At 42.5% G+C, this 25,865-nt stretch overlaps 1 protein-coding gene across 1 annotated transcript; it reads left to right on the forward strand.

Moving 5' to 3' along the window:
- Positions 1-286: 286 nt before the first annotated feature.
- Positions 287-25,332, forward strand: LOC149447717 (amine sulfotransferase-like). Its single transcript, XM_089652158.1, has 6 exons — positions 287-450; positions 5,479-5,693; positions 12,102-12,228; positions 15,007-15,101; positions 21,825-22,005; positions 24,224-25,332. The coding sequence occupies exons 1-6, from the start codon at positions 294-296 to the stop codon at positions 24,340-24,342; spliced, it is 894 nt and encodes a 297-aa protein (XP_089508284.1). The 5' UTR covers positions 287-293; the 3' UTR covers positions 24,343-25,332.
- Positions 25,333-25,865: the final 533 nt, after the last annotated feature.

Here is a 25,865-nt window from a genome sequence, read left to right on the forward strand (position 1 = left end):
GCCCTGACCTAAAGTGAACCTAGTTGAATCATCCATGCTAACTCATACCAGGCTACCATCCTGCCTCTATCTAACAAAACCCCATCTAGCTCCCCCTAGCTAACTAGAGGGACACTACACAAATTTTACTAAAAAATGATTTTGCAAAATAAGATGGTCATCTACGTTATGCATAATATCTGAAGGAATTTGATTTTTAGTGCTAAAGGTGAACTTACACAAAAGAATATGCATTTAGTATTGGTCTTGCCACTTATTGATTTTTTTTTTTTTTACAGGTAGCTTTGCTAACAATGGCTGAAATTAGTCCTGTGCCACGTGGCAGTAATATGTACCGTTATAAAGGATTCTGTTTTATAAAACAAATGATGCCACTAGAGTATATAGACTCCCTACAGGATTTTAAAATAAGAGATGATGATATTTTCTTGATTACATATCCAAAATCAGGTGGGTTTAATACTGCTTGCAATGACAAACTTTAAAAATGAATCTGTCAAGCACAATTCTTTGTCTAAAAACGTGGGGACTGCACAAAGGAGTAGACTGTTGAAAGCACATTCTATTTGTGCCCTTTGCAAAATCTCTACCTGCATTGTGAAATCCAATCTTGCCTAAAAGTGTTACTAAACCCATGACCCTGCATTCACTATATCTGGTTCCCCACAGGACACAGAACATGGAAATGCAATTATTTTAACAAATATAAACTGATAAATACCTTTTCTCATCAGCAACTAGAGCAGTTTTGTGACTTCTATTAGCGTCCAGCAGAGCACTGGTTAAAACTTGTAGGGCTTTTCACTCTCCCCTGATTATCCTATGAGGCTGCAGGACCAATGACCCTCTGCCTGGACAGTGCTGATTGGCCCTGTGCTGATCACATACAATCTCCCAGGGAAAAAACCTCTAGCAATACACACCAAACTGAGCATGTGCAGCTTGTCCCCAAGGCTCTGTCTATCAGCAGATGGATTGGGGACAGTACACAGTAGAATAAGGGAAGGATCAGAGAAGACAGGATCAAACAGCCTTTTTACACAATGCAGAGGATTAACCCCTTAGTTTCCACAATGAGTATAACCAGCGTGCTTTACTGCATATACGGACTGATTTTTACTTTTGTGGGTTTAGTAATACTTTAAAGACAAACTGTCACAAATCTGGATATATAAGGAAAAAATGCCAGACCAGAGTTTACCTTTGGTGAAAATCACATGTCAGTCTGGACCGTAGAAGCAAAGATAAGGATAGGCAAGCCTACATACAAATTTCTTCCTGTAGAAGCCAAGCTTGATTCTATCCACTCTACCTCCCAAGCCTCTAAATGGGTCTTTTAATATGAAAGTCCCCTCTCCAGACCAGTAGGAAGGTTTGAGAAGTGGGAGGAGGGTATGCTCAGCTTTTATAAGGAGAGTTAAAATTTGTGTAGTTTCAGGAACCTACAAGGCCTCATGTACACAGAGCGTTACTGCTTCCAAAAGACCCTACATCCATGCACACAGACTTTTAGAAGCTTTTAGTGGCTACTAAAAACTCAACTGCTAAATGTTGCCTAAACTCTAGGCGCGTTTAACACTTGAGCATTCATTTCCATGGCCAGAATAAATGAGCTCCTTTTTAAAAGGTTTAGACACTTTTTACAAAGGTCAGGTATTTTTTTTTCTCCAAACACACTGCTGGCACTTAGAATTAAATAGACGTCCTGTGTGCATAGGGCCTGGGGTGATTGTTTTGCATTTGGGAATTGCAGTTTAAATTGACTGATTTTTGGGGCATGTTTACTTCAAATTAGCAAAGTATACAAATGTCAAGCTAAAAGAATATTACTGGAGCCTATCTGCAACAATACGGCTGTGTTTATTTCAGAAAGGCTTGGTAAATGATTAAATGATGTAAACAGCAAAGTTGGACAAAGTCAGAATGTATTTTACTGAAGCCAGACCAGTATAGACTAGATTTTAAATGACCAGTTTGTTTACTTAAAAGCATTGTGTTGTGTAATACAACTGATTTTCATTGACTTGTTTGTTCAGAGTGACAGGAACAAAGTTCACACTTCAATAATATGCTTATCAAAATTTTAAAAACACACAAACTCATTAAAGCAACTAGGCACAATAAAGACAATTTAAAGTGTTTCTTACTCTGAATACATTACACATAAAATGGATGTGACAAAAATATGGATTACAGTTACCTAAATATGTTACAGGTTTGTGCGGGTATCAGTTCTAACATCCTCACATGCAAGTATTTGCAACATAAGTGGCAATTTACAAACAAAACATGGCACAAAGACAAGCGGCAAGTAAGTTGTCTGACCACCAGAAATTAAGCCAGCCATGGATGGATTGAATCTTGGACAATCCCTGCCGAAGCAGCCAAGATTCAATTCATCTATGGGCAGGTTGATTGTACCCAAGTCAATCCATTGACCGACTTCAGTACAACCAGCCTGTTGGATTTTTTTGCATGTGACCACTGCTAGCAGCTATAGCCACTGGTAGTAATCATTGTGTTCTACCAGAAGGGTAGGCTCCTCCCTGGCAGAACACAATAGCGCTGCGAGAGGGTTCCCCCCATCAACAGTCAGTCACCCATGGTGGAAGGAAAGGAAATTGTATCATGTATTGCTTGCTTAGGTATCTAAATGGTATAATGAAATAGACATTTTGGAATGGTTAATAGGCAAATGTTCAGGATTCTGCTTAAGATTTGTTATTACTTGGATTTTAATTCTGAAATGTTCTGTATTTAAGGTGGGACACAGCTGTGAATGTGAAAACTGTTAGTAGAAGACAGCAGATTACCAAATTGTTTTTCCTAGTGCCTAACCTAAGCAGTATATCTAACACAGCATTTCCCAACCTTTTTCAGGCAGGGTACCCTTTAAAAGTGTGTATGATCTCACGGGAAACCAGAGCCTAGGACAATGCACACAACAGCCTAGACAAACTTAACTTCATGTCAATACCCCCCTTCACATAAGAGGTCCTCCATTTACACCAAAGTCCTGCCTTCACATCAGAGGTCTCCAGGTCAGAGTCCTCCCAATTACAGAGCTCCCCATCACAGTACCTCCCAATCACACAGTCCCCCAGATCACACCGTTCCTTCCTCATACCATAGACTTGCCTTTTGGCTTCAGCAGGGTGGTAGAGGGCAGGAGGTAGGGGAGGCAAAGTTCTGTCTTTTCCTGAATGCAGGGGAAGCCCTGCCTTCCACCTGCCCTGGATTAAATCAATGCATTGCCCTGATGTAGGTGAGTCCCCACCATAGCAACACATGATGCTGTGTGTCCTAACCTTAGAATATCATTCGTTATTATGGTGCTAGTGACCTGCCCACCCATACCATGGCAACTCATGATGCTGTTCCAGGGCAAACTGGGTCCCGTGCTCAAGAAACCCCGGAAGATCCCAGGCAGAACCTGAGGATACCGGTGCCACTATTGGCTGCTCCCCTCCTGCAATCTACCAGCAGATCAAAACCTCCATAATTTTTATTTTTTCTTTTTATTTCTTTTTTCTCCTCACTTCACTGTGCAGTTTTAGTTCAAGTGGGTATGCTATTTTTAAGGGTGTGTATCCCTGATGAACTCCTAAGTGCTTCTACTTTACTGGAGGTCAGACTGGATTTGTCTTTATGCCTGCTTTTATTCATTTTTATTATACTTGTGAGTATTCGTTGCATTAATAAATGACTTTGTAAAAATGTACTACACTATGAGAATTTCCTTTTTGTGGGTGAATCATCTTTCTTTTGGAGTCTATAACCGCTATCCACACAGGCAGGATTCCTTGAGAGACAGCTGGAGCCTTGTTTCACTCTATTGAGGAAAGTCCCAATCAGCCATCCATGCCAAAAGGAGAATTTCATGTGAGACCACCCACTTTACATTATGTACCCCTCATCCAGTCCCCCAAACAGTTAAGGGTAAACAAAAGTACTATCATTGAAATAAATACACAGACACATTAAAAATAGATTTTATTTGTGTCCTCATTGTAAATCAACATCAGATTTAACAGCCATGCAATCCCAGTCAATTACAGCATCCAGCTATGCAGATCCATATCAATCATGATGGCCCATTGCAAAAGAACTTCACACAATGCGTTTCTGTTACTATATGACAGATCCCTGTAGCTGTGGTAATGTAAACACACTGTCAGGAATAGCAGGTAATGTCACCCCCCCCCCCCCTTCCCCGTCACCAATGTGGCATGCATGATAAAGGTCTTGCTGGAATTTTAAGTGGAATCTTGCTTTTTTTTATTCTTCTTCTGCAATATTCATCATTAAGGGGGTTCTATCAAACACTTGGTAACAATTTTATGACTGTAGATGATACAGCAGGACTGTTTAATGAGAAGGAATTGGCAAAAATGTACTAGAGTACAGGCTGGTGCTCTACTGCATGAATTAAAAGACAGCAGAAGACACAACAGTCTAACATTGGCCAGCCGCAGGACAGCGTTAAATAACATTTTAGGCCCAAAGTTCTTAGACGAAAAAAGACAGGTAGGGGTTTTACTAAGGTTAAGAGAGCAGATGACACAGCAGTGTAAAACTGACCAGCAGCAGGGCAATTTTAATGAGCAAAGCTAGGCCCCACATTTACTAGAGACAAACTGCACAGGTAGGGGTGGTTTTGCTATTAGAATTATGATGCTGCAGAAGATAGAACAATATAAAATTTGCCAGCAGAAGAACAGTTTTTTAATCGGGGATAGTAAGCCTAACCTATGAATGCCTAATCTTTAATTTTACTATGGGGCTAGAGGGTTGCAATGACTACAGTATATGTTTGATCTTTGCTATTATTTATTTATTTTTTCTTTTCCTTAGCAGCAGTGTGCTACTGTGCTGCAAACAAAAGACAGCTAACTGAAAAGACTGGCAACATAAATAATGCTGTGCTTTGAGCACCCCAATTGTTTTTTTAAAAAAAGGTCCTTTCAACATCTAGTAAGAATCAAGAAACCCCCAAAAGAATCATATTGCCTAGATTGGTTGATTTTCTAAAGTATTGAAGTACAGTATACTAAGTAATCCTAAACTTTCCCTATGCATTTTGTCAACTATCATTTCCCTCCAACAGCTTCCAACAATCTGACACTAGGACTCTCCTGAACCCATTTTTTATACTGAGAGGGGTGGACATAAGACAGTCTCCATCATTGGCCCATCTAAGCCAACTGTTCAAAGTTCAAAGGCATTACAGTGAATTTGTCAGGTCCACAAACCAAGAACAGGCATGGCTCACTTCAAACCAATGCTGAACCTGAAGAACTCCAAAACATATGAAGATGACTTGGTTACTGTGAACTATGTAATTTGGGGTATCAAAAAAATAGCCAATAGAGTGTGGGCCAGGGAAAGATTGTACCCCTATGATGAATCACTCTGGAGAGAGATTGCTCCAGTTATGTGAATGTGTAAAATGAATGTATTTATCTTTCATATTAAAAGGAACTATTTGGACTCAACAAATATTAAGCCTAATATGCAGCGAAGGGCACCGAAATGGTACTGAGAAGATCGACACTGCTGAAAGAATTCCGTGGTTTGAATGCCCAACACTAACTCCGAATTTAGATTACAACAAACTTCCCTCACCTCGCCTGTTTGTATCCCATTTGTCAGAAACATTTGTTCCCCAAGAACTGAAAAATAAAAAGGGAAAAGTAAGTAGCACAATTATGAGATTATCTCATGTATACAGATGAGAAAAATTATATTTCATAATAGGTAATCTGTCCTAAAGCAAACATTTCTGTGGAAAAACCTACAACTGTGATGGCACTCCAAGGTGGTATACTTGCTCTGGAGGAGTACACTGCTCACATTAAACTCAAAATTTGGAGTGACAGGGAATAATTTTGTACTTCAGAGACATCACATTGGTGTTTTTCTCCATGATGACTTTCTCAGAAACGTAGACAAATAGCAGCTGAAAAAGACAAAGTGCTTTGAGTCTCCTTTTTTATTTAATATTTTGTTTGTTTTTATTTTTCTATTTACTTATCTGAGAATAGTTTTTTGTCCTAAGTATGTCTTCTCCCAAGCATGTTAAAGCGGAATTCCAGGAATTTGGCAGCTTTGTAAAAAGTTCAGGCATGCTATGAGCTAAGTCCAACGAGATGCTTGCTACCCTGTGGACATGATCTGCCCTGAGTGATGCCGCTTTTCCTCCATTGAGTTGTGTACTTTCCATTGATCATTGATTCTAATTTTTAAGGGTGATTTAATACATTTTACTACTACACATGTTAAACATATTGACCAGTAATATTGTTTTTTCCTTTCTACCCTTGTTATGGATAAGTACATGACGATCATGGGGAAAGTATCCTGACAGACAGTGATTAAAAAGCTCAGATAAAGAGCTGTAAAGGCTCAAGGTTATTTACCTTCATGCATTTTATGCATGAAGGTAAAAAACCTTTGTGTAGAAACCCCCCCATACTTACCTAAACCCCATTGTGATCCAGAGATTGGCATAAGAGCGGAGGTTCTCTCCATCCTCATTTGCTGAGACAGAAGTGGAAGCCTTTGGCTCTCCCTACTGTCAATCACAACCAGTGAGCCAATGAGGGGAGTGTGGGGCTGGGTCAAGCCATGCTTGTGTGAATGGACACAGAACAGCTGCTCAGGGGCAAGCCTGCTTGTGTGTCCCCATAGCAAGTTGCTTGCTATGGGGGCAATTGGCAGGAGGGAGGGGCCAGGAGCACCAGTGGGGGATCTTCGAGGAGGATCGGGGCTACTATGTGCAAACCACTGCACAGAGCAGAAAAGTGACATTTTTGTTTATAACTTTTATTCAATCACTTTAATGGTCCAACAACTATACCTCAAAGTTTTCTTAGAACTATAGGAGGAATACCACTTGGAGCCATTGCTTTATTAAGATGTAACCATGCCAGTTCATTTTCTACCTCTGCATGTAAAAACCCTGAAAATACCTTCAATGTTTGAACTAAAACCTTTTTGTAACTGTTATTTACTTTTGAGAAGACTGAATAGAAATAAATGTTTAAATGTATGGGTTAGGTGCAGCAGCAGAAAACACAGTCCTGGACTGCAAAGTCAGTGGGCACATGCTGGAGATAGTGCCTATTCATGAGGATGGAGTGCAGCTTGTCTGCTCCAACCCAAAGGGGAGCTTTCTGAGATGTGGATGAAGGCCCTAAGCTTTCCCTACCGCTATTGCTGTCCTGGACACTAGCCACTTGCAAATGCACCAAAACCCGGGGACAGGGACTTTAAACACTCTGCATGACCCAAGATGGCCCCCAGGGTTACCTGGATCCAGCATAGCCAACTGGAACACTGCCCCAGGAGACAGAGGGAATCCTAGAGAAAGTTTCTCTTAACTTTCTCCTTCAGCTGCATTGCCTTTCCGTAAGAACACCTCCTGCAGTGGAGAATGTAGATTGCACATGCCTACAATGGTTTACCATATCCAGGTCTCCCTCAACGTAAGCATTGTATGCAATTTTTATTTTTGTTTTTATTTAGGGGGCTGGGGGGAGCTGCATGCAGAAGGTTTTTTTTATCTTATTGCATATCACTTTAACAGCTGTGTCCCAAAAACAGTCATGCAGTAGTATGGTAATTACATTATATATGATTATCTTAATACCAAGTCAGACAGTGCCTAGATCAGTTTCAAATTACAGCTGTTTGTTTTTAGCAGACAGGATCAGATGACCTTTTTAGCAGACAGAATCCGCTGACATCCTCCGCTCCATAGAGAGATCTGGATGGTCCAGTTGGGTCCACCTGAACAACTATCAGGTGGACCTGATCCATCCGTCAGAGTGAAAGAGGCTGAATGGCAGCATACACACTGTACTGTATATAGACAAGGATTGTAAGGCATAGTGGGAAAGGAGTGGAGAGTGTCAGAATAGGGGATATTTGTTAGCTTTTAGTACTTGGATATTTTCTTACAGTGGTGACAGGTTCTTCAGAGGAGGCTTTCTCTTGGTCCACCAGATTCAGATAAGGAACAAAGTGTGTGCTCTACCTCCCAACAATCCTGGATTTTGTGGGACTGTCGCTTTCTCAGCTCAGTCCTTCTGTCCTGTGTACAGGTTTGTTTTTCCCTGCAAAGGCTCTGCTCCTGTACATTGTGGTTATGGTATATTAAAATGCAAATCGCTCAAAATTTTTCATATAAATATGATAGTGTGATTTGCATATTAATGACCTGGATTTTGGAGGACTGAGGAAGACTTCCCTTTCACCATTGTCAGATCTCTAGCATCTCATGAGTGACTTTAAAGGAAGAAGTGTACTATACGGATGGAAAGGAAGAGGGTCTATTCTAAAGGGGGGGGGTCTGTAATGTAGGGTAAACTGGGCTGGGGGTCTGTACTTGAAGAGTGGTCTGTACTGGGGATCTGTCCTGTGAGGTGGCTGGAGGGGGGCAATTCTGTACTGAGGGGTGGTCTGCACTAAAGAGGTGGGTTGAGAGGGTGTCTGTGCTGAGGAGGGCTGTGGGGAGAAATCTGTACTGGGTGGAGAATTAAGGCTGTTGGGGGAGATCTGTACTGTGAAGAGTATGGGTTAATAAGGGAGATTTGTATTGGGAAGAGGGGATAATACATGGTTGTACTCTGACATTTTGCATTCTGTGTGCTACCCACTCCTGATCCCTGCACACTGTGGGTTATGCATTCCTGAGCCATTTCACTCTGTGCCTCATGCAATCTAGACCCTGCATTCTGCGATACACACTCCTGAGCTCTGCAGTCTTTGAGTTATGCATTCCAGACCCCTGTACTCCAGGACAAGGGGTGGGCAGAAGGGACAGCTGCCCTGGGCGCAATGGTTTACTGTAGGGATGGGGGTGCCTTCCTTCTGTTACAAGGCTGACAGGAATAGTGACAACAGCAGTGATTTTGACAAGCAAGTGACTTCTGGGCATAGGATCCCCTAAGCTTGCACATTGAGAGCGGGGGGAGGGAGGGGTACAGTTTGGCATACTTGCCCTGGGCACTGGATGTCCTTGTCCCGGCACTGCCTACACTGTCTGTTTTGCACTCCTGACTCTGTGTTACATGCCCTGTGCATTATGTACCCCTGTCCCTCGCACTCTGCTTTACACATTCCTGAGCTCGATACCCTTTGCATTATACACTTCTGAGCTCTGCACTACAGACACCAGATTGTAACTGGAGAAAGTGAGGACACTTTTTAAAAAAACCTAGGTAAAAAGTTAAGAAAGGCTATATTAGATGTTTAAACTGTTAGGCAGCACAACTTTTGAAATGGATAATCTGATAATACAGTTGTGGCCAAAATTATTCAACCCCCACTGAAATTGAGTGTTTTGGCCAGTTTGACATTGCTTTTGATCATTCAGTCATCTTGCTTACATTTACATTAAAGAGGCACTTGTAGGTCAGACAAATATAACATAACAGTTATAATGAAATAACCACAAATGTCTTTTCTGTGCTCACAGCATTATCAGTTTTATTCAACCCCCAAGTGACATTCAATCTTAGTACTTAGTACAGCATCCTTTTACAGTTATAACAGCTTTTAAACGTGAAGCATAGCTTGACACAAGTGTCTTGCAGCGATCTACGGGTATCTTCGCCCATTCTTCATGGGCAAAGGCCTCCAGTTCAGTCACATTCTTAGGCTTGCGCACTGCAACTGCTTTCTTTAAGTCCCACCAGAGGTTCTCAATCGGATTTAAGTCTGGTGACTGCGATGGCCACTCCAAAATGTTCCAGCCTTTCCTCTGCAACCATGCTCTAGTGGACTTGGAGGTATGCTTGGGATCATTGTCCTGTTGAAAGGTCCAACGTCTCCCAAGCCTCAGGTGTGTGACGGACTGCATCACGTTTCCATCCAATATCTCCTGGTACTGAAGAGAATTCATGGTACCTTGCACACGCTGAAGCTTCCCTGTACCTGCAGAAGCAAAACAGCCCCAAAGCATGATTGACCCTCCACCATGCTTCACAGTAGGCAAGGTGTTCTTTTCATCATAGGCCTTGTTCTTCCTCCTCCAAACATAGCGTTGATCCATGGGCCCAAACAGTTCTAATTTTGTTTCATCAGTCCACAGAACACTATCCCACAACTTTTGTGGTTTGTCCACATGGCTTTTGGCATACTGCAGTCGACTCTTCTTATTCTTTGGAGACAGCAAGGGGGTACGCCTGGGAGTTCTGGCACGGAGGCCTTCATTACGCAGTGTGCGTCTTATTGTCTGGGCTGAAACTTCTGTACCCACATCTGACAAATCTTTTCTCAGTTCCTCAGCAGTCACACGGGGACTTCTCTCCACTCTACGCTTCAGGTAGCGCACAGCAGTCGAAGTCAGCATCTTCTTTCTGCCACGACCAGGTAGCGTTTCAACAGTGCCCTTTGCCTTGAATTTGCGAATGATGCTTCCTAAGGTGTCTCTTGGTATGTTTAACATCTTTGCAATCTTCTTATAGCCATTGCCCTTCCTGTGAAGAGAAATCACCTCTTCTCTTGTCTTCCTGGACCATTCTCTTGCCTTCACCATGTTTGTAACCACACCAGTAAATGTCTAGAAGGAGCTGAGTATCACAGTCATTTTAAAGCTGCCTAATTGGTGCTTATTATGCTTGATTGCTGCTCGGTGACATCCACAGGTGTTTTCAATACCTGATGGAAAGCACCTGTATGAACCTCTGTTCTTCAGAGTGGTAGTCTTTAAGGGGTTGAATAATTGTGGCAATGAAGAAACCACATAAGAACCATTTACTACTGTATTACATAAACAATTGATGTCATTTTAGTTGCATTTGGGTAGTTACAACGTCCTTGTAGGATTTGATTCTGAATACAATTCCAAATGTACACTATAGTCCCTAAACCCCTTTACAGCATTGGGGGTTGAATAATTTTGGCCACAACTGTATATACTGTATATCAGGGGCGGACTGACAACTCATAGGGCCCCCAGGCAATAGGGGATCATGGGGCCCCGTGTCCTCGCCCACACCCAAAAAAGCTTATGAAAAAGCCAATGAAAGGTACCAGGCAGGGGTGGACTGACAACTCATGGGGCCCCCGGGCAATAGGGGATCATGGGACCCCTGTGTCCTTGCCCAAACCCAAAAAAGCCTATGAAAAAGGTACCAGGGGCATCTCATGGGGCCCCCTACTGACCCTGGGCCCTCGGGCAGTGCCCGAGTTTCCAAATGGTCAGTCCGCCCCTGCTGTATATACAACGTTTAAGAGGGTGGACAGAACAAGAAGTTAAAAATAGTTGTCTATGCAAGTAACCAGGTGGATCCCAAAAATAACCACCAAACTAATCAATATCCATTACAAAGGGGTTACAGCACAGTAATCAAACTTATAGCCTTTCATATATCAACTTCAGGCATCCCTGACTCTTTACATTGCCAACCCTTCCTATGCAGTAGAAATGATAGTTTAAGTACTAAATTGCTTCATATGCACAACGCATGCTATACTAAGGAGGTGTTGCCACATATTAACAATTAGCTATAGCAAATATATGCCTATAAAATGGGGATTTTTGTGGGATATTGCAATACATGTTCAAGCTGGCCAACTGCATCAAAGTGATCCCCTCTGGCTAGTCCCTACTCTATCTTGCATTGCACATTTGCCAACTCTTGCTGAAATGGCTACTCTTGAGTGTGTGGACATATAATTGCAATACTGGGAAAACACAGCTGGAGATAAAGAAAAGCTCTGGACTAAACTCAAGCTATGCACATCCACAATGGGCAAATACAAAGTTTAAGAGGGTGGACAGCGCCGGCATGTAAACATAGCTATCTATGCCAGTAACTTGGCAGATCACCCCCACCCCCCCCAAAAAAAAACACTAAGCAGGGCAGAGATGCATGCAGTTGCTATGACTGGCTATATCTCTACAATACATCATTTGACATAAAAATTATTAAAAGTCTTTTCCACAATGTATGTATGTCTATTCTTCCCTGAGCACTGTTCCTATGTTCTTAATGTATGCTATGCCCCATATTGTTTCTTTATATTTGGGGAGATAATACATAAAGATTCTCAGCTATTTGTAATTTATACAAAAATGTTAATCTTTTGAGGTTATCTTCGTGATGAGGAATCCAAAGGATGTAATAAAATCTGCCTACCATTTTGAAAAAATATTTGTTTCGACAGAAAAGTCACCAGATTTTGCCCACTTTTTTGATAAATTTGTGGATGGAGAAGGTAACTATATGTTCAATATATTGCTATTGTTTTAGTAAATGAGCAGCTTTCACACTATAAAAAGCCCCATAAGGCCAAAGACTTGTTTAACCATTTTAGTCAATTTATTATAGCATTCTACCTTAAAGTGGCTCTAAAGGCTGAACGCTTTTTAGCTTAATTTATTCACTGCATTAAAGTAAAAAATCTTCTGTGTCTAGAATGCCCCTCAACTTCCCCCTTATACAGGCAGTCCCCAAGTTACGAACGACTCATACTTATGAACAGAGGGAGAAACAAGAAGTGAGAGGAAATCTACCCCTAGGAAGGGAAATTCACTTCTGTAAGAGTTATTGTCGGGAAAAAGGTGTCTTCACTGAAGGTTTATCACCAATTCTTGTTTCCACAACAACCCAAAATGTTTAAAATCCAATTGTCACAGGGACAGGTAGTGAGGTGAAATCTTCTGAACAGGGGCACAGACCACCAAACAAACAGGGGTGTTAACTCTTCCTTATGCTATACAAAAAACTTAAAAATATATTTTTTTTTGGCTGGAGCTACACTTAAGTATACCTGTTCCAGCTTGCATACAACTTCAACTTAAGAACAAACCTACAAGACCCTATCTTGCTCGTAACCCAGGGACCACCTGTACATAACTGAGCCTGATCTCGATCCAGTGCTGTTTATTAGAGCAGCGACTCTCTGCTCTCTCCATCCTCACAGTACAGGTTTATAGCAGCAGGAACCATTGGCTACTGCTGCTGTCAATGAAATCCTTTGAGGGAGAAGATAGAGGGAGAAGAAGGATCAGCCACATAGCATTCAGTAGGTATTAGGACAAAGGTGCACTTGCAGATGCCTGGAGGGGGGGGGGGGGGGGGCGGATGTCATAATCCATCTGGTACAGTGTCCTATGGGTTCAGGCCACTGCTTTTCACAGGGCCAGTCCACAGAGCTCTGCAGTGTGACCATTTTGAGTAGGTCTGCTGCACTTATGCAGCTTCTCACTATCCACCATGGTAAAAAGTACCAGCCATTTTGTTCCTCATGTAGCACCACCCCCTTAGGAGTTGCTGAAGATTTGGGTCCTCTATAGTCCTGCACAACCAGGCAACATGCCTTGCACTTCACAGACAGTAAACAGTCCTTGAACTTGTTGTTTTGGATTTTATTGGGGGATTTGAACTTGAATGGGGATGAGGGATACATGGGATGCCCAAGGAACTGAAAAACTGAGGACAACTTCCTGGAACTATGTACAAGTGTTCAGAAGGGCTTCTCTTCTTTGGTGAGCTATCCAGCCTCCCTTGGCATACCTCCCAAAACCCCAGATCGTCCTCTTCTATCCAGTTGTCTGGAGGCATCCCTGGACAAGGGTATCTATAGTCTGCAATTTTAATGTACAGTCCAGCTGGGAGCTAGTTAGGTTCCCACCCAAATGCTCTCTCCCCTACTCCAGTTCAGGGGATATAGAAGTATTTGTTGTCTCTCTTCTGCAAGCTACAGGTTGGTAGCTGCCTTCAGGCCTTCTGCTGGGCTGGCTTCTTCCTTCGCTCAACAGGGGGCCGGTGAAGTTTAGCTTTCCCTCTCTCAAGCTCCTTCCTGGAGGCAGGCCCCTTCCCTGGGTCCTGGCACAGGCTCCACACTCCAGCTCCTGCTCTCACATCTTCCACCCGAACTCTCCCCACTACTGAGCAGGTTCGGATATGCTTAAAGGCTGTCCCAACACCTTGCCAAGCCTCCTGCTTGGGGATTGGTTGGGTTCCCTAAGCATACAGATCAGCCACTCTTCAGACTCGCCCACTTCTCCAAGCCTCTAGAGCAGGGGGAGCTATTAGAGAGATGATTTTCAGAGCCGCTCACCCATGACCCAAATCTGACCCCTCTGGCTATTTCTCTCAGATGCTATTCAGCCTCCTTTCTAGAAAAATAATTAACTACCTTCCGCCTTGCTTTCTTATGAGGGTGCTACACTCACTTTATGCATCTCTTCCCCTTCACAGCATTCTCCTGTTGCAACTTTGGAAACAGTTGTGGTATCCAGTGACAGAGAGGTTTAGGAAACACCATTCAAAGTGGGGAAGATGGTCATGGGGAGGAAGTAGAAATGCTTCTTAAAGCAGAACTAAACCCTCCTATCAGTTTCAGCCAAGGATGCTGCCATCTTAGCTTCTGTTTGATCTGCAACTGCCATGGTGCTGCACATGTGATTAGTTGACTCCAGCCATTTCATGGTTTCACAGTTTTGGTTGAGAGAAGAAGCACATATAACAATAAGGCCTCATGTACACAGGCAGTTAAACTCTCCTAGAAGCATTCCTCCTGGCAGCGGCGTTTTTGCAGAAAAAATGCCTAATGCTAAAAAAGTATCTAAAGTTTTTACAATAATAATTATTCTGGCCATTGAAATTAATTAATGCTCAAGTGCTAAATACACCTAGTGTTAACATGTGATTTAGCCTTTTTCTGCTAAAACGCAGCTGCTCTTGGGTGTACTGGCCCTGGGTTTTTTTCCTGCCTGTAAACACTCCTGCCACTAAAAGCTCCTAAAAGTCTGTGTATATGGAAACATAGGATACCATGATGGGCCGTTTGCAAGCAGTGAAAAAAAAAAGCCTGGCGCCCTTAAAAGTGGCTACAAAAACGCTATGCGTGCATGAGGCCTTAGCGTTCCTGGCATGCTGGGAAAGTAACTGTTTAAACGATTACATCTACGGGTTTACTTCTGCTTTAAATACTGATGTTGTATAATATGTTTTTTTTTCAGTGTATTGTGATTTGCTATGTTCACAGTTTTTGCAGGCAAATGGTTTGATCACTTGCGAGGATGGTACACTCATAAGGATGATTACAATATCCTTTTCTTAAAATATGAAAACATGATAAAGGTAAGGGATTTGAGTTTGTTTTAAATACTAAACTATGGCAACAATCGTTTATAGATATGTTCTTTTTCAAATGCCAATATACTGTATGTAATGACATACCTTTTTAGACAGTCTGTGCAGATGGTATGGCCACTTGCTGACTTCGCACCGGCAGCTTAACCCTTCAATGACACAATTTTACTGCAGATAAGTGCAGTACAGATTATGTTTTTTTCCAGTCTTTTTAGGTATATCCAGTGATCTAATACTGTAGAGATGCAAAAGCTTTTGAAGAACGTAAAGTGATCTAGGGGCAGTAGTTAAATTTAGAGTGTTCATTTTTCAGAAGTGTATACATGGCTCCTGCTTATTATGGTGATATTTTGATCATGGTAAGCTAAAAACTAAAATTCTTCCCAAAGAGATCCCAGCACTGAAAGTGGAGAAAATAATGTTTACCCACTAATAACCAGAATACGTTTTGCAAGGATTTACCCCCTTTCCTGACTAGGCCATTTTTTGCAATATGCAGCTGCGTTACTTTAACTGACAATTGTGCAGTCATGCAATGCTGCACCCAAAATAAAATGTATGTCCTTCTTTTTTTCCCCACAAATGGAGCTTTCTTTTGGTGGTATTTGATCACCTCTGAGTTTGATTTGCTCTATAAACAAAAAAAGAGCAACAATTTTAAAAAAATAGAACTATTGACTTTTTGCTATAAAACCTATCCAGTAAAGAAAATTTAAATCAAATGTCATCATAAATTTAGGCCAAAATGTATTCTGCTACATGTCTTTGCTAAAAAAAAGAAAAAAAAAATCCCAGTACATGTAAATTAATTGGTTTACGTGAAAGTAATTGCATCTACAAATGGCAATGTGTATATATACTGGAATTTGTGTTTTTTGGGTTTTTTTTTTTTAACAATAGCAATCGTGGTGTTCCTCTGCAATCTCCGGCCAGGACCTTAATGAGCCCACTACCTTCAGCTGGGCTCATTAACCAAGTGATGAAGGACTCAGCACTTCCCTCTAGTGCAGTGTTTCTCAACTCCAGTCCTCATGGACCCCCAACAGGTCATGTTTTCAGGATTTCCCTCAGATGAAACAGCTGTGGTAATTACTAAGGCAGTGAAACTGATCAAATCACCTGTGCAAAATAATGGAAATCATGAAAACATGACCTGTTGGGGGTCCATGAGGACTGGAGTTGAGAAACACTGCTCTAGTGGAACAAATCCCCATAGAGTCTAAACATTGGACAAATGTATTGTCCATCCAGGACGCAACCAGGTGATTTCACCTGCATACTGTCACAATATATATATATATATATATATATATACACACACATATATATATATACACACTACACACATACATGATTTTGCATAGCCCTGTAGCAGTAGTTATGCTATAGGGCAGTCAGGAAGTGGTTAATATGTACACAGCACTATTATTATTATTCAGGATTTTTATAGTGCCAACAGTTTGCACATCACTTTACAATATAAGGGAGACAGTACAACTACAATAAATTTCAGTACAGAAGGAATAGGAGTGCCCTGCTCGTGGAGCTTACAATCTAAAGGAAGGGGGAGGTGATACAAAAGGTGATAGCTTCAGTGGATGATCTGATTGAGGTGACTCAAGTACAGTTCTTAGGTGGAGGTGGAGTAGGCTTCCCTGAAAAAGTGAGTTTTCAAAGATTGCCTAAGGCAGACAGAGTGGGGGCGGGTGATTGGGATGATATCTGTGGATGAGGTTGGTGATGTAGTTAGGGGCATTCTTATGGATGGCTTTGAATGTTGTGATTAGTAGTTTGAATTTTATACGTTAGGTTAGTGGAAGCCAGTGGAGGGATTGACAGAGTCGCTGATCGGTTGGTAAGGTGTATGAGTCTAGCAGCAGCATTCATAATAGACTAAAGGGGGGATAACCTGTGTAACGATAGGCCAGTGAGGGGGAGTTGCAGTAATTAAGGCAGGATATAACTAAGGCATGGAAAAGTTGTTTTGTGGTGTCATTGGCCAGAAAGGGGTGGATTTTGGAAATGCTGTGGAGGTTGAGGGGGCAGGATTTAGCCAGTAATTGGATGTGGATGTCTAGGATTACACCTAGCACCCTGGGATGAGGGAAAGGATTAATGGTAAAGTCATGAGTGGGGGATCGGGGAGGAGGAAATATTACAAGCTTGGTTTTAGAAAGACTGAGTTTAAGGGAGTGGTGTGACATCCATACTGATATGTCGCTTAGTAGATTTGTATACGTGAGTGGGTGAGCTGGGGAGTGGGAAGATAGACTTGGGTGTCGTCAGCTTGGAGGTGGTATTGGAAGCCATGGGAGATTATCAGTTGGCCCAGGGAGGAGGTGTACAGAGAGAAAAGGAGAAGCCCATGGATGGAATCTTGAGGTACCCCAATGGAAAGGGGAAGAGGAAGAGCAGAGGAGTTGTTGTATGTGACGCTGAGAAAGGTAAGATGAGAATAAGAAGAAAGCAGAGTCATGGAGGCCAAGGGAGTAGAGTTTGCTGAGGAGGGGCAGGTGGTCGAATGTGCCAAAGGCAGCGGAAAGGTCAAGGAGTATGAGTATGGGAGTAATGGCCATTGGTTTTAGCAGTTATTAGGTCGTTAGTGAGTTTTAGTAGGGCAGTTTCAGTGGAATGTTGTGGGCAGAAGCCAGACTGTAGAGGATCGAGAAGGTTGTCAGTGCGGTAACAAATTATCCGTTTGTGAACAAGGCATTTGAGAATCTTGGGAGCAGGGAGATGGGTCTTAAGGTATTCAAGCAGGTGGGGTCCAGCAAGGGTTTTTTAGGTATGAGGATAATCAGTGCATGTTTGAGTGAGGAGGGAAAGGTACCGGAGGAGAGTGAGAGATTGGAGATGTGAGTTAGAGAGTTTAGGGTAGAGCAGGAAGGAGGCTGCAATAATCATGAGGGAACAGGGTCCAGGGGACAGGTGGTGAAGTGAGCCTTGGAAAGGAGTTCGGCAACTTCCTTGGTGGTAACAGGGTCAGAGGAGAGTATTGAGTGTGGTGTTGGGCCTGGAATGTTGGTTGGAGGAGGAGACTTCTGGTGTCATCTGTTTGCCAGGGTTGTGACAGGTGAGGCTTGTTTCTGCCTGTAGAGAGAGAAGCAAGTGCGTCCAGGCAGGATGATAGTAAGTTGTAGGCAGATGTGCCCAGGTCTGGGCAGGAAAAGGGTGCAATTTTATTATAAAGTCACTCAGTAACAGAGTGAAGAAGGGAAGAGCTGAGGCTGTGGTGGTTTTTACAGGTCACTGTTTTCTGGTTGGAGGTACGGGAGGTAGGGGACAGGACGAGTGTGAAGCTGATAAATTTGTGATCAGAGAGAGGAAAAGGGTTTTAGAGAGGTTACAGGGAGTGCATTGGTGGGAGAATACAAGGTCGAGGGTGTTACCGTTAGAGTAGCTGGTGGTTTGTGTCGATTGTGTTAGGTTAAAAGAGAAGGTTGGGTTTAGCAGTTGAGTAGTGTCTTAGGTGTTAACATTGACTGGAATGGTATACACCATAGCACATCCCCATATCAAGTTATCTGCCCAATTTTACAGTTAAAAAGTAGTAACCATGTGAAAGAAATGTGATCATGACAAGGAGTATGAAGACCTGGGACACAACATAGCAATTGGTGAACAGTAAATATGGTCAGAGGGAAAAAGATAGTTGGGGGGGAGGGAGTAAAGTGAGAGAAGGGGAAGAGAGGGATGGAGGGTAGATGGGGGAGGCGTGAGAGGGGAGAAAGTAAGACTGGAAAGAGTGAGATGGTTGATTAGAGAGAGAGGTAAGAAGTGAAGGGGGGGGGAGAGGTGGGGATAGAAAGAAGATAGAGAATAGGAGAATGAGGGGGGGCAGAGAGGGAAAAGAGAAGGATGGGGGGAGAGAGAGAAGACATTATTATTAAATACACATCAAAAATAACCCATAGCAAGTTATCTGCCCAGTTTTACAGTTAAAAAGTAATAACCATGTGAATGAAATGTGATCATGACTAGGAGTATGAAGATCTGGGATACAACATAGCGATTGGCGAATAGTAGGTATGGCAAGAGAGGGAAAGAGTAGGAGGGCAGAGAAAGAGGGGAGAAGGGAGTGAGAATGGAGATAGGGAAGGAGGGAAGAGAGGGGGGAGAAAAGTGAGATGAGAAGAGAGGATTGATAGAGAAAGGGGGAGGGAGTAGGAAAGGAGAGAGATGTAAGGGGGGTAGATAGAAGAGAATGGGGGGGGGGGGTGTGGGGGGGGCAAGAGAAATGATTTGAACAATATTAATAAGTACACAACAATAATCTATAGCAAGTTATCTGCCCAGTTTTCCTGTTAAAAAGTGAAAAAAGTGACTGTGACTAGGAGTATGAATGCTTGGGACACTCTGGGATACAACCTGGTGACTGGCAAACAGAAGGTATGGCAAGAAAGAGAAAAAGGTATGGGGGGGACAGAGAGAGGGGAAGAAGAGAGGGTGAATGGGCATAGGGAGACAGGTGGGTGGAGAGAGGAGGAAGAGGGGAAGGGGGGTTGAGTAAACAGGGAGGGGGGAGAAAGAAGAGATAAAGATGTGGGAAAGGGAAAGAGAGAGGGTTGATAGAGGAAGAAGGGGGGAGAAGTGGTAGAGAGAGGGATGGGAAGAATTGAAAGGGGGAGGATAGAGAGAAAGGGGATAATGGGGGTGAAAGGAGGTGGGGAGAAAGAGGGGGAACAGAGAAATTATTTTTTTAAAACCATATTAATTTGTACACAATCAACCATAACTCACAGCAAGCTTTCTGCCCAGTTTTTCAGTTAAAAAGTGAAAACCATGTGACCATGACTAGGAATATTAAGACCTAGGACACCCTAGTGATTGGCAAACATAGTGATTGGCAAACATAGAATGGCAAGAGGAAAAAAAGTAGGGGGGCAGAGAAAGAGAGGGAGAAGGCAGTGGGAATGGGTATAGGAAAAGAGGTTGGTGGAGAGAGGAGGAAGAGGGAAAAGGGGGGTTGAGTGAAGGGGTGGGGGAAAGAGAGGGAGAGGAGAGAGTTAACCACTTGATAACCTTGCTATAGCCGAATGATGGCTACAGCGTGGTTACCCAGTTCTAAGGAGGGAGTCATATGACGTCCTCCCAGAACACGCCCTCCCGCACACACACCCGACAATTGCTGTGTCCTACAGACACAGCTGATCACGTGATGAGGTAAAAGGCCAATCACAGTGGCCTTTTACCACATGATCAGCTGTGTCCAATGACACAGCAGATCATGGAGTAAATACAGTTGCTGGTTATTGGCAGCACTTTCCTCACACTGTCACACCGGCACTGACAGGGACGGACTGACAACTCATGGGGCCCCCGGCAATAGGGGATCATGGGGCCCCTGTGTCCTTGCCCAAACTCAAAAAAGCCTATGAAAAAGGTACCAGGGGCATCTCATGGGGCCCCCTACTGACCCCGGGCCCTCGGGCAGTGCCCGAGTTTCCAAATGGTCAGTCTACCCCTGGGCACTGATCATCAGAGTACTGATGATCAGTGCCCAGCAATGCCACCAGTCAGTGCCACCTATCAGTGCAGCATCATCAGTGTCTCCTCATCAATGCCCACCAGTTCCGCTTCACCAGTACCACCTCATCAGTGCTGCCTATCTGTGCCACCTCATCAGTGCTGCCTATCAGTGCAGCCTCATCAAAGCACATCACTGAAGGAGAAAAACTACCTGTTTGCAAAATTTTATAATAGAAACAAACTTTTTTTTAAAATTTTTTGCTCTTTTTTTTGTTTACACCACAAAAAACAAAATACCCAGTGGTGATTAAATACCACCAAAAGAAAGCTGTGTTTGTGTGAAAAAATGATAAAAATGTCATATGGGTACAATGTTGCATGTCCGTGCAATTGTCATTCAAAGTGCGACAGCGCTGAAAGCTGAAAATTGGCCTGGGCAGAAAGGGGGTATAAGTGTCTGCTAGGCAAGTGGTTAAAGAATGGGAGAAGGTGGAAAGAGGGGATGGGGGGAGAGAAGGGGAAGAGAGTGAAGGAGGGGGGGGGAGGAGATTAGGGAGAGAAGTAAGATGGGGAAGAGAGAGAAGGTTGATAAAAGTGAAAGAAGGGGGGGGAAGAGGGGGTAGAGAGAGAGGGAAGGGGGAAGGAAGAAAAAGGTTGGGAAAAATAGAGAAGGGGGTAGAGAGTGAGAGCTAGGGAAGAAGTGAAGGGGAAAGACAGAGAAGGAGGAGATAGAGAAGAGGGAGGAGGGGAGCATGGGGGGGTTGAGAAAAAGGGGGGAGAGATATCTGACTGTGCCCATGCCACTTCTGCTCTGTGCTATGTCTTCTACCAGGCTCCAATCCAGTGACTTTTCCAACATGGCAGGCTTGGGAAAGGGGGGAGTCACAGTGCACATTACTGAGTAGGCCGCAGGAGGTGGAGCAGCCATGAGTCTCTCCCTCCTACTCATGCTCGCTGTCCCTTTACAGTGTCGGGCTGATTTCTTCCTGCTATGCACCACTACGTCTACAGAGTTTGGTATATTTACAGACACTTATTTCACAGACATTAATGAAGGTTGTCAACCGTACTTCCTGGCTCAAATTTATATATATTTTTTTTTAGAAATGGCAAAAGAGGTTTATTAATCTAATTTTGAAAGATGAAAATTAGCTCTGCAAAACATTCATAAAAGTTGTCAAAACTATTTAACGTTTAACTAACACATTTTTTTTTTTACTTTGGATTTTCTCATGTTTGCAGGATCTTCGCTCTGCTGTCAAGCAAATTTGTACGTTTTTAGGAGTAAACTTGGATGATGAGGCAATGGATATTGTTGTCAAAAGAGCAACTTTTAAAGAAATGAAAAATGATCCTCTTGCAAATAGAGAAAACTTGCCTGAAAAGATTATTGATCGGAAATGTGGGTCATTTATGCGTAAAGGTAAAACATTTTTCGCCATATTGTAAAAGGGATTCATTTTAAATATATTGTATAGTGTTTTATAGTTACTTTAACAGATTTTATGTAATTTAGCTACAGTATAGCTGTACCATCAGACGTTGCACTAGAGAGTACAATCTCACCCTGATATTCAGTTCTGTATTTCTGTATTGGACACTATTCCTCTATTCCCCATCAGGGAAAATCTAAGTTTACCTGGGGGAACATGACTAATGTCACTGTATTCCTACAACCTCCTATATGATAGTCCGTTTCCCTGCACCCAAATTAACTATATGACCGAAAAGGGAAATAGGAAAAAAACAGTTCTTTTAGGTTTAGACAGGATTTTATTGTAGTCTGAGGTCTAATTGTGGAGATCTACCCTCCCTTCCTGTCACCTTGTCTTTCCCTGTCACTAATTTACTGAGAGATTAATGGGGCACAGACAGCAATGAAAACCTAATGGGGGTTCTAGTTTTCCTCTAATTTGCAAAGGTAGCACTTTTATTTTTTTGTCTCTGCTGGAGGTTGTCAGCATAAACTTAGATTAGGGTGGGAAAGTTTTCTAGTAGGGCCACAGAGAACAGTAAAAACTGAATGAGGTTCCAACTCTTCCTAGGCTGTACAGATACTTCTTCTAGTGTTTGCCTCCTAACGCCTAAAATGTATGTATAGCTAAAACTCTTTAGTTTTGAATACAGTAGAAAAGGGATAAACCCTTGCCATTTTATTTTTTTGGTTGTTCACGTGACATTGGGGAAATTTTCCTTTACTTCCTGCCCCAGAGACACAACAGGAAGTTGGAGGCAATCTCTAAAATTTAGGTAAATTCTTATCTAAGGGAGTTGTTCTCCTAGTGCAGGGCTGCTGTTAGAAATGACTGGGCCCCCTACAGCCTACCTGACCCGCTCTCCATCCTGAAGCGATTCCCCCATACCCTGCAGGAGTCAGTGGGAAGGAGAGGAGGAGAAACCATCAGCGTTGCTGGTGGGGAAGACGGGGGGGCCAGGCAGCAGGGGGAAGGAGATTTACAGGAGAGATGATCGGCATTGCGAGGGGCATTTACTAGAACAGATCCCCTGTAGTTTTCCCCTGCAGCAGCTGAAAGCTGGTGGGAGGGACAGGAGATGAAGCTAGCTTTTAGCTGCTGCTGGGAGAGCCATACTGAAGATCCCTCTTGTCCCTGATCTGGTTGCTCCTGCTGCCTGGGCCCCCCTGCTGAACTGATGGGAACTGGGCCCCATACAGAAGGACCTGTGGTACCCCCTTATCAGTGGCCCTGCCCTAGTGAGTGTCCCTATTCTAAGATTTGTAACCCTTCTCCACTCAAGAGTTCACCTAGAAATTCATTTTATATTTCACATAAGCTGAAGAAAAGTGCCTTACTCGTAAGATTGTACAAAATATGGCTGGAGACTCAGAGGCAGCAACACAGGAAAACTGCACAATACGCCATTATCCTGAGAAAAGTTTGCTGCTTAACCTGTTTATAATAACTGCATTGCAGATCCAGCAGAAATGAGTTAGAATGTTGTCAAATATTAAGAAAAAACTAGCTAAACACATCAGGGGGATGCAGAGATTTATAAACAACTGTTTCCTTTGAAGCTAAAGAGGTAGAAGTGTGATGACATCAATCTTCCCAGATGTATCTGAAAGGCATTCAGCTGCCTCTGCTTTTGGTAACCAGATAGTACTAGGGATTTATTTTATGTATTTTTTTTCTTTCTTTTTTTTTTTTTTTAAAGATTTTCTAAAACTGGCCATAGACTGATGGCTTTTATTTTCATTCACCATGCAAAAAGACTAAGCGATTCTTCCATTCACAGTACAGAGCATAGATGGACAAATGTCCCACTGTGAGTTTCGCACTTTGACAGCCAGCCTTGCCGGCTGTCAAAGTGCCCAAGCAGTAGCTGCATCTGACTGGATTTTGCAATCAAGGGATGTTAGGCAGGAGGCTGCTGGCAGGACCACCCACTGAGCAAACATTTAGCACAATATATGCCCAACCTTACAAGACCAGTATACATGAACTGATCTCAGACTCAGATAGTGTCTATCTGTTTATTGTGAGCATCACATAATTACAACTAATCTATCCATAACCAGAACTGTGTTTGATATCAGGTCAGGCAAAATCGTAAGAAATAAGAATATCTTATAAAGCATATGATTTGTAATTTAATTTGAATTTCTTTTCCTTTCTCTTCAGGCCAAGTTGGAGACTGGAAAAACATAATGACTGTGGCACAGAGTGAACTAGTTGACAAACTATTCCAGGAAACGATAGGAGATTTATCACTGAATTTCACCTGGCAACTCCCTGAATAAACAGAAATAACCTTCAGTTTTCCCTTTAATTTTTTCACTTCGGATTTCATGAAAGTAATAGAAATACATTCAGCTTGATTTAACAATAATGGTAGAATATTACATGTATCCTATTTTATAGATGTTTAGGATAAATCAACAGTTTTATCTGCTCTATATTTGACATTGATGGGCTGTTTGTATTCTGTGTGTAGCTCTAGAATGTCAAAATATAACAGGAGTGTCTAACCTGTGGCCCATGACGGCTATGAATGTGGTCCAACACAAAATCATCAAAACATTTTTTTGAGCTTTTGTTTATAAAAATGCATTTACCCTTAGCAAACACATGCACACGAAAAAATTGACATTATCTCTTTACTGGAATTTATAGAAGTTTTATCTTCCCAAACAAAAAGCTCACTCTTTTTACAATCATGTTTTATAATTCAGAAAGGTACATTACATATATCAGCGATTGTTGGCTTGTGATCTGCCCAACTTATTCTACTCATCAGCTGTCCTTATTGTTAGTGTATTTTATGTGTGACCCAAGATAATTCCTCTTTTTTGCAGTGTGGCTCACGAAAGTGAATAGGTTGAACACCCCTGCTATATAACCTGCTAAAAACATCAGATGAGAATAGATAGTAGTATGCTCCTTTCCAGGGGCGGACTGACAACTCATGGGGCCCCTGGGCAATAGGGGATAATGGGGCCCCTGTGTCCTTGCCCAAACTCAAAAAAGTCTATGAAAAAGGTACCAGTGGCATCTCATGGGGCCCCCTACTGTCCCCGGGCCCTCGGGCAGTGCCCGAGTTTCCAAATGGTCAGTCCGCCCCTGCTCCTTTCTGTAGCTGCCTATCATTATTCCAACCTCGACTTTCATTTTCTTAAGAGGGGATAGACACATATAATGTGATGTTTTACCATGAAATGTATGCCATGGTCAATAATTCTGTTTCTATTAACGTCTATGACAGATGATAATAAAAATGAAGTTAGATGTCATTGCCTGCAGCGTCGAATTATTTGACTTAAAGTTAGACTGTGTTTGAGGCAGTATTGACATAAAGCCAGTGTTCACACAAATGCAACTTGTCATGCAACTTGCCACTTTGTAGTCACATGCCATGTCTTTCAATGGCCCAGTTCTAATAATTAACGTATGATCCGCCCGACTTTTTCTGCTCATCAGTAATCTGTTCATGCCTATGGGACTTGTCATGCAGCATTGAAGTCCTAGATTGTAAGCAATAACGAGCAGGGTCGTCTGTTTCCTCTTGTTCCAAATTGTATTGTAAATGTAATGTCTACCTTCACTTTTGTAAAGCACTGCACAAACTGTTGGTGCTATATAAATCCTGTGTAATAATAATAAGTCACATGACAAGTCATATTCCATGTTTTTCAATTGTCCAGTCCTAATTGTTAACTTGTGATCTGCCCTGCTTTTTCTGTTCATCAGCTATTTGTTCACACCAGTGCAACTTGTCATGCAACCTGTAACTTCAAAGTCGCATGGCAATTTGCATCCTGAGTCT

The sequence above is a fragment of the Staurois parvus genome, unplaced genomic scaffold, assembly GCF_062004578.1.
Source record: "Staurois parvus isolate SC_StPar_1 unplaced genomic scaffold, SC_StPar_1.0 ptg000672l, whole genome shotgun sequence".
NCBI classification, from domain to species: domain Eukaryota; kingdom Metazoa; phylum Chordata; class Amphibia; order Anura; family Ranidae; genus Staurois; species Staurois parvus.

Excerpts from the sequence above, each read along its gene's own strand:
- LOC149447717 (XM_089652158.1), top strand. The coding sequence starts at position 294 with ATGGCTGAAATTAGTCCTGTGCCACGTGGCAGTAATATGTACCGTTAT. Across the intron at positions 451-5,478 it reads GATTACATATCCAAAATCAG|GAACTATTTGGACTCAACAA; the intron begins GTGGGTTTAATA and ends TCATATTAAAAG. Across the intron at positions 22,006-24,223 it reads TGGGTCATTTATGCGTAAAG|GCCAAGTTGGAGACTGGAAA; the intron begins GTAAAACATTTT and ends CTTTCTCTTCAG.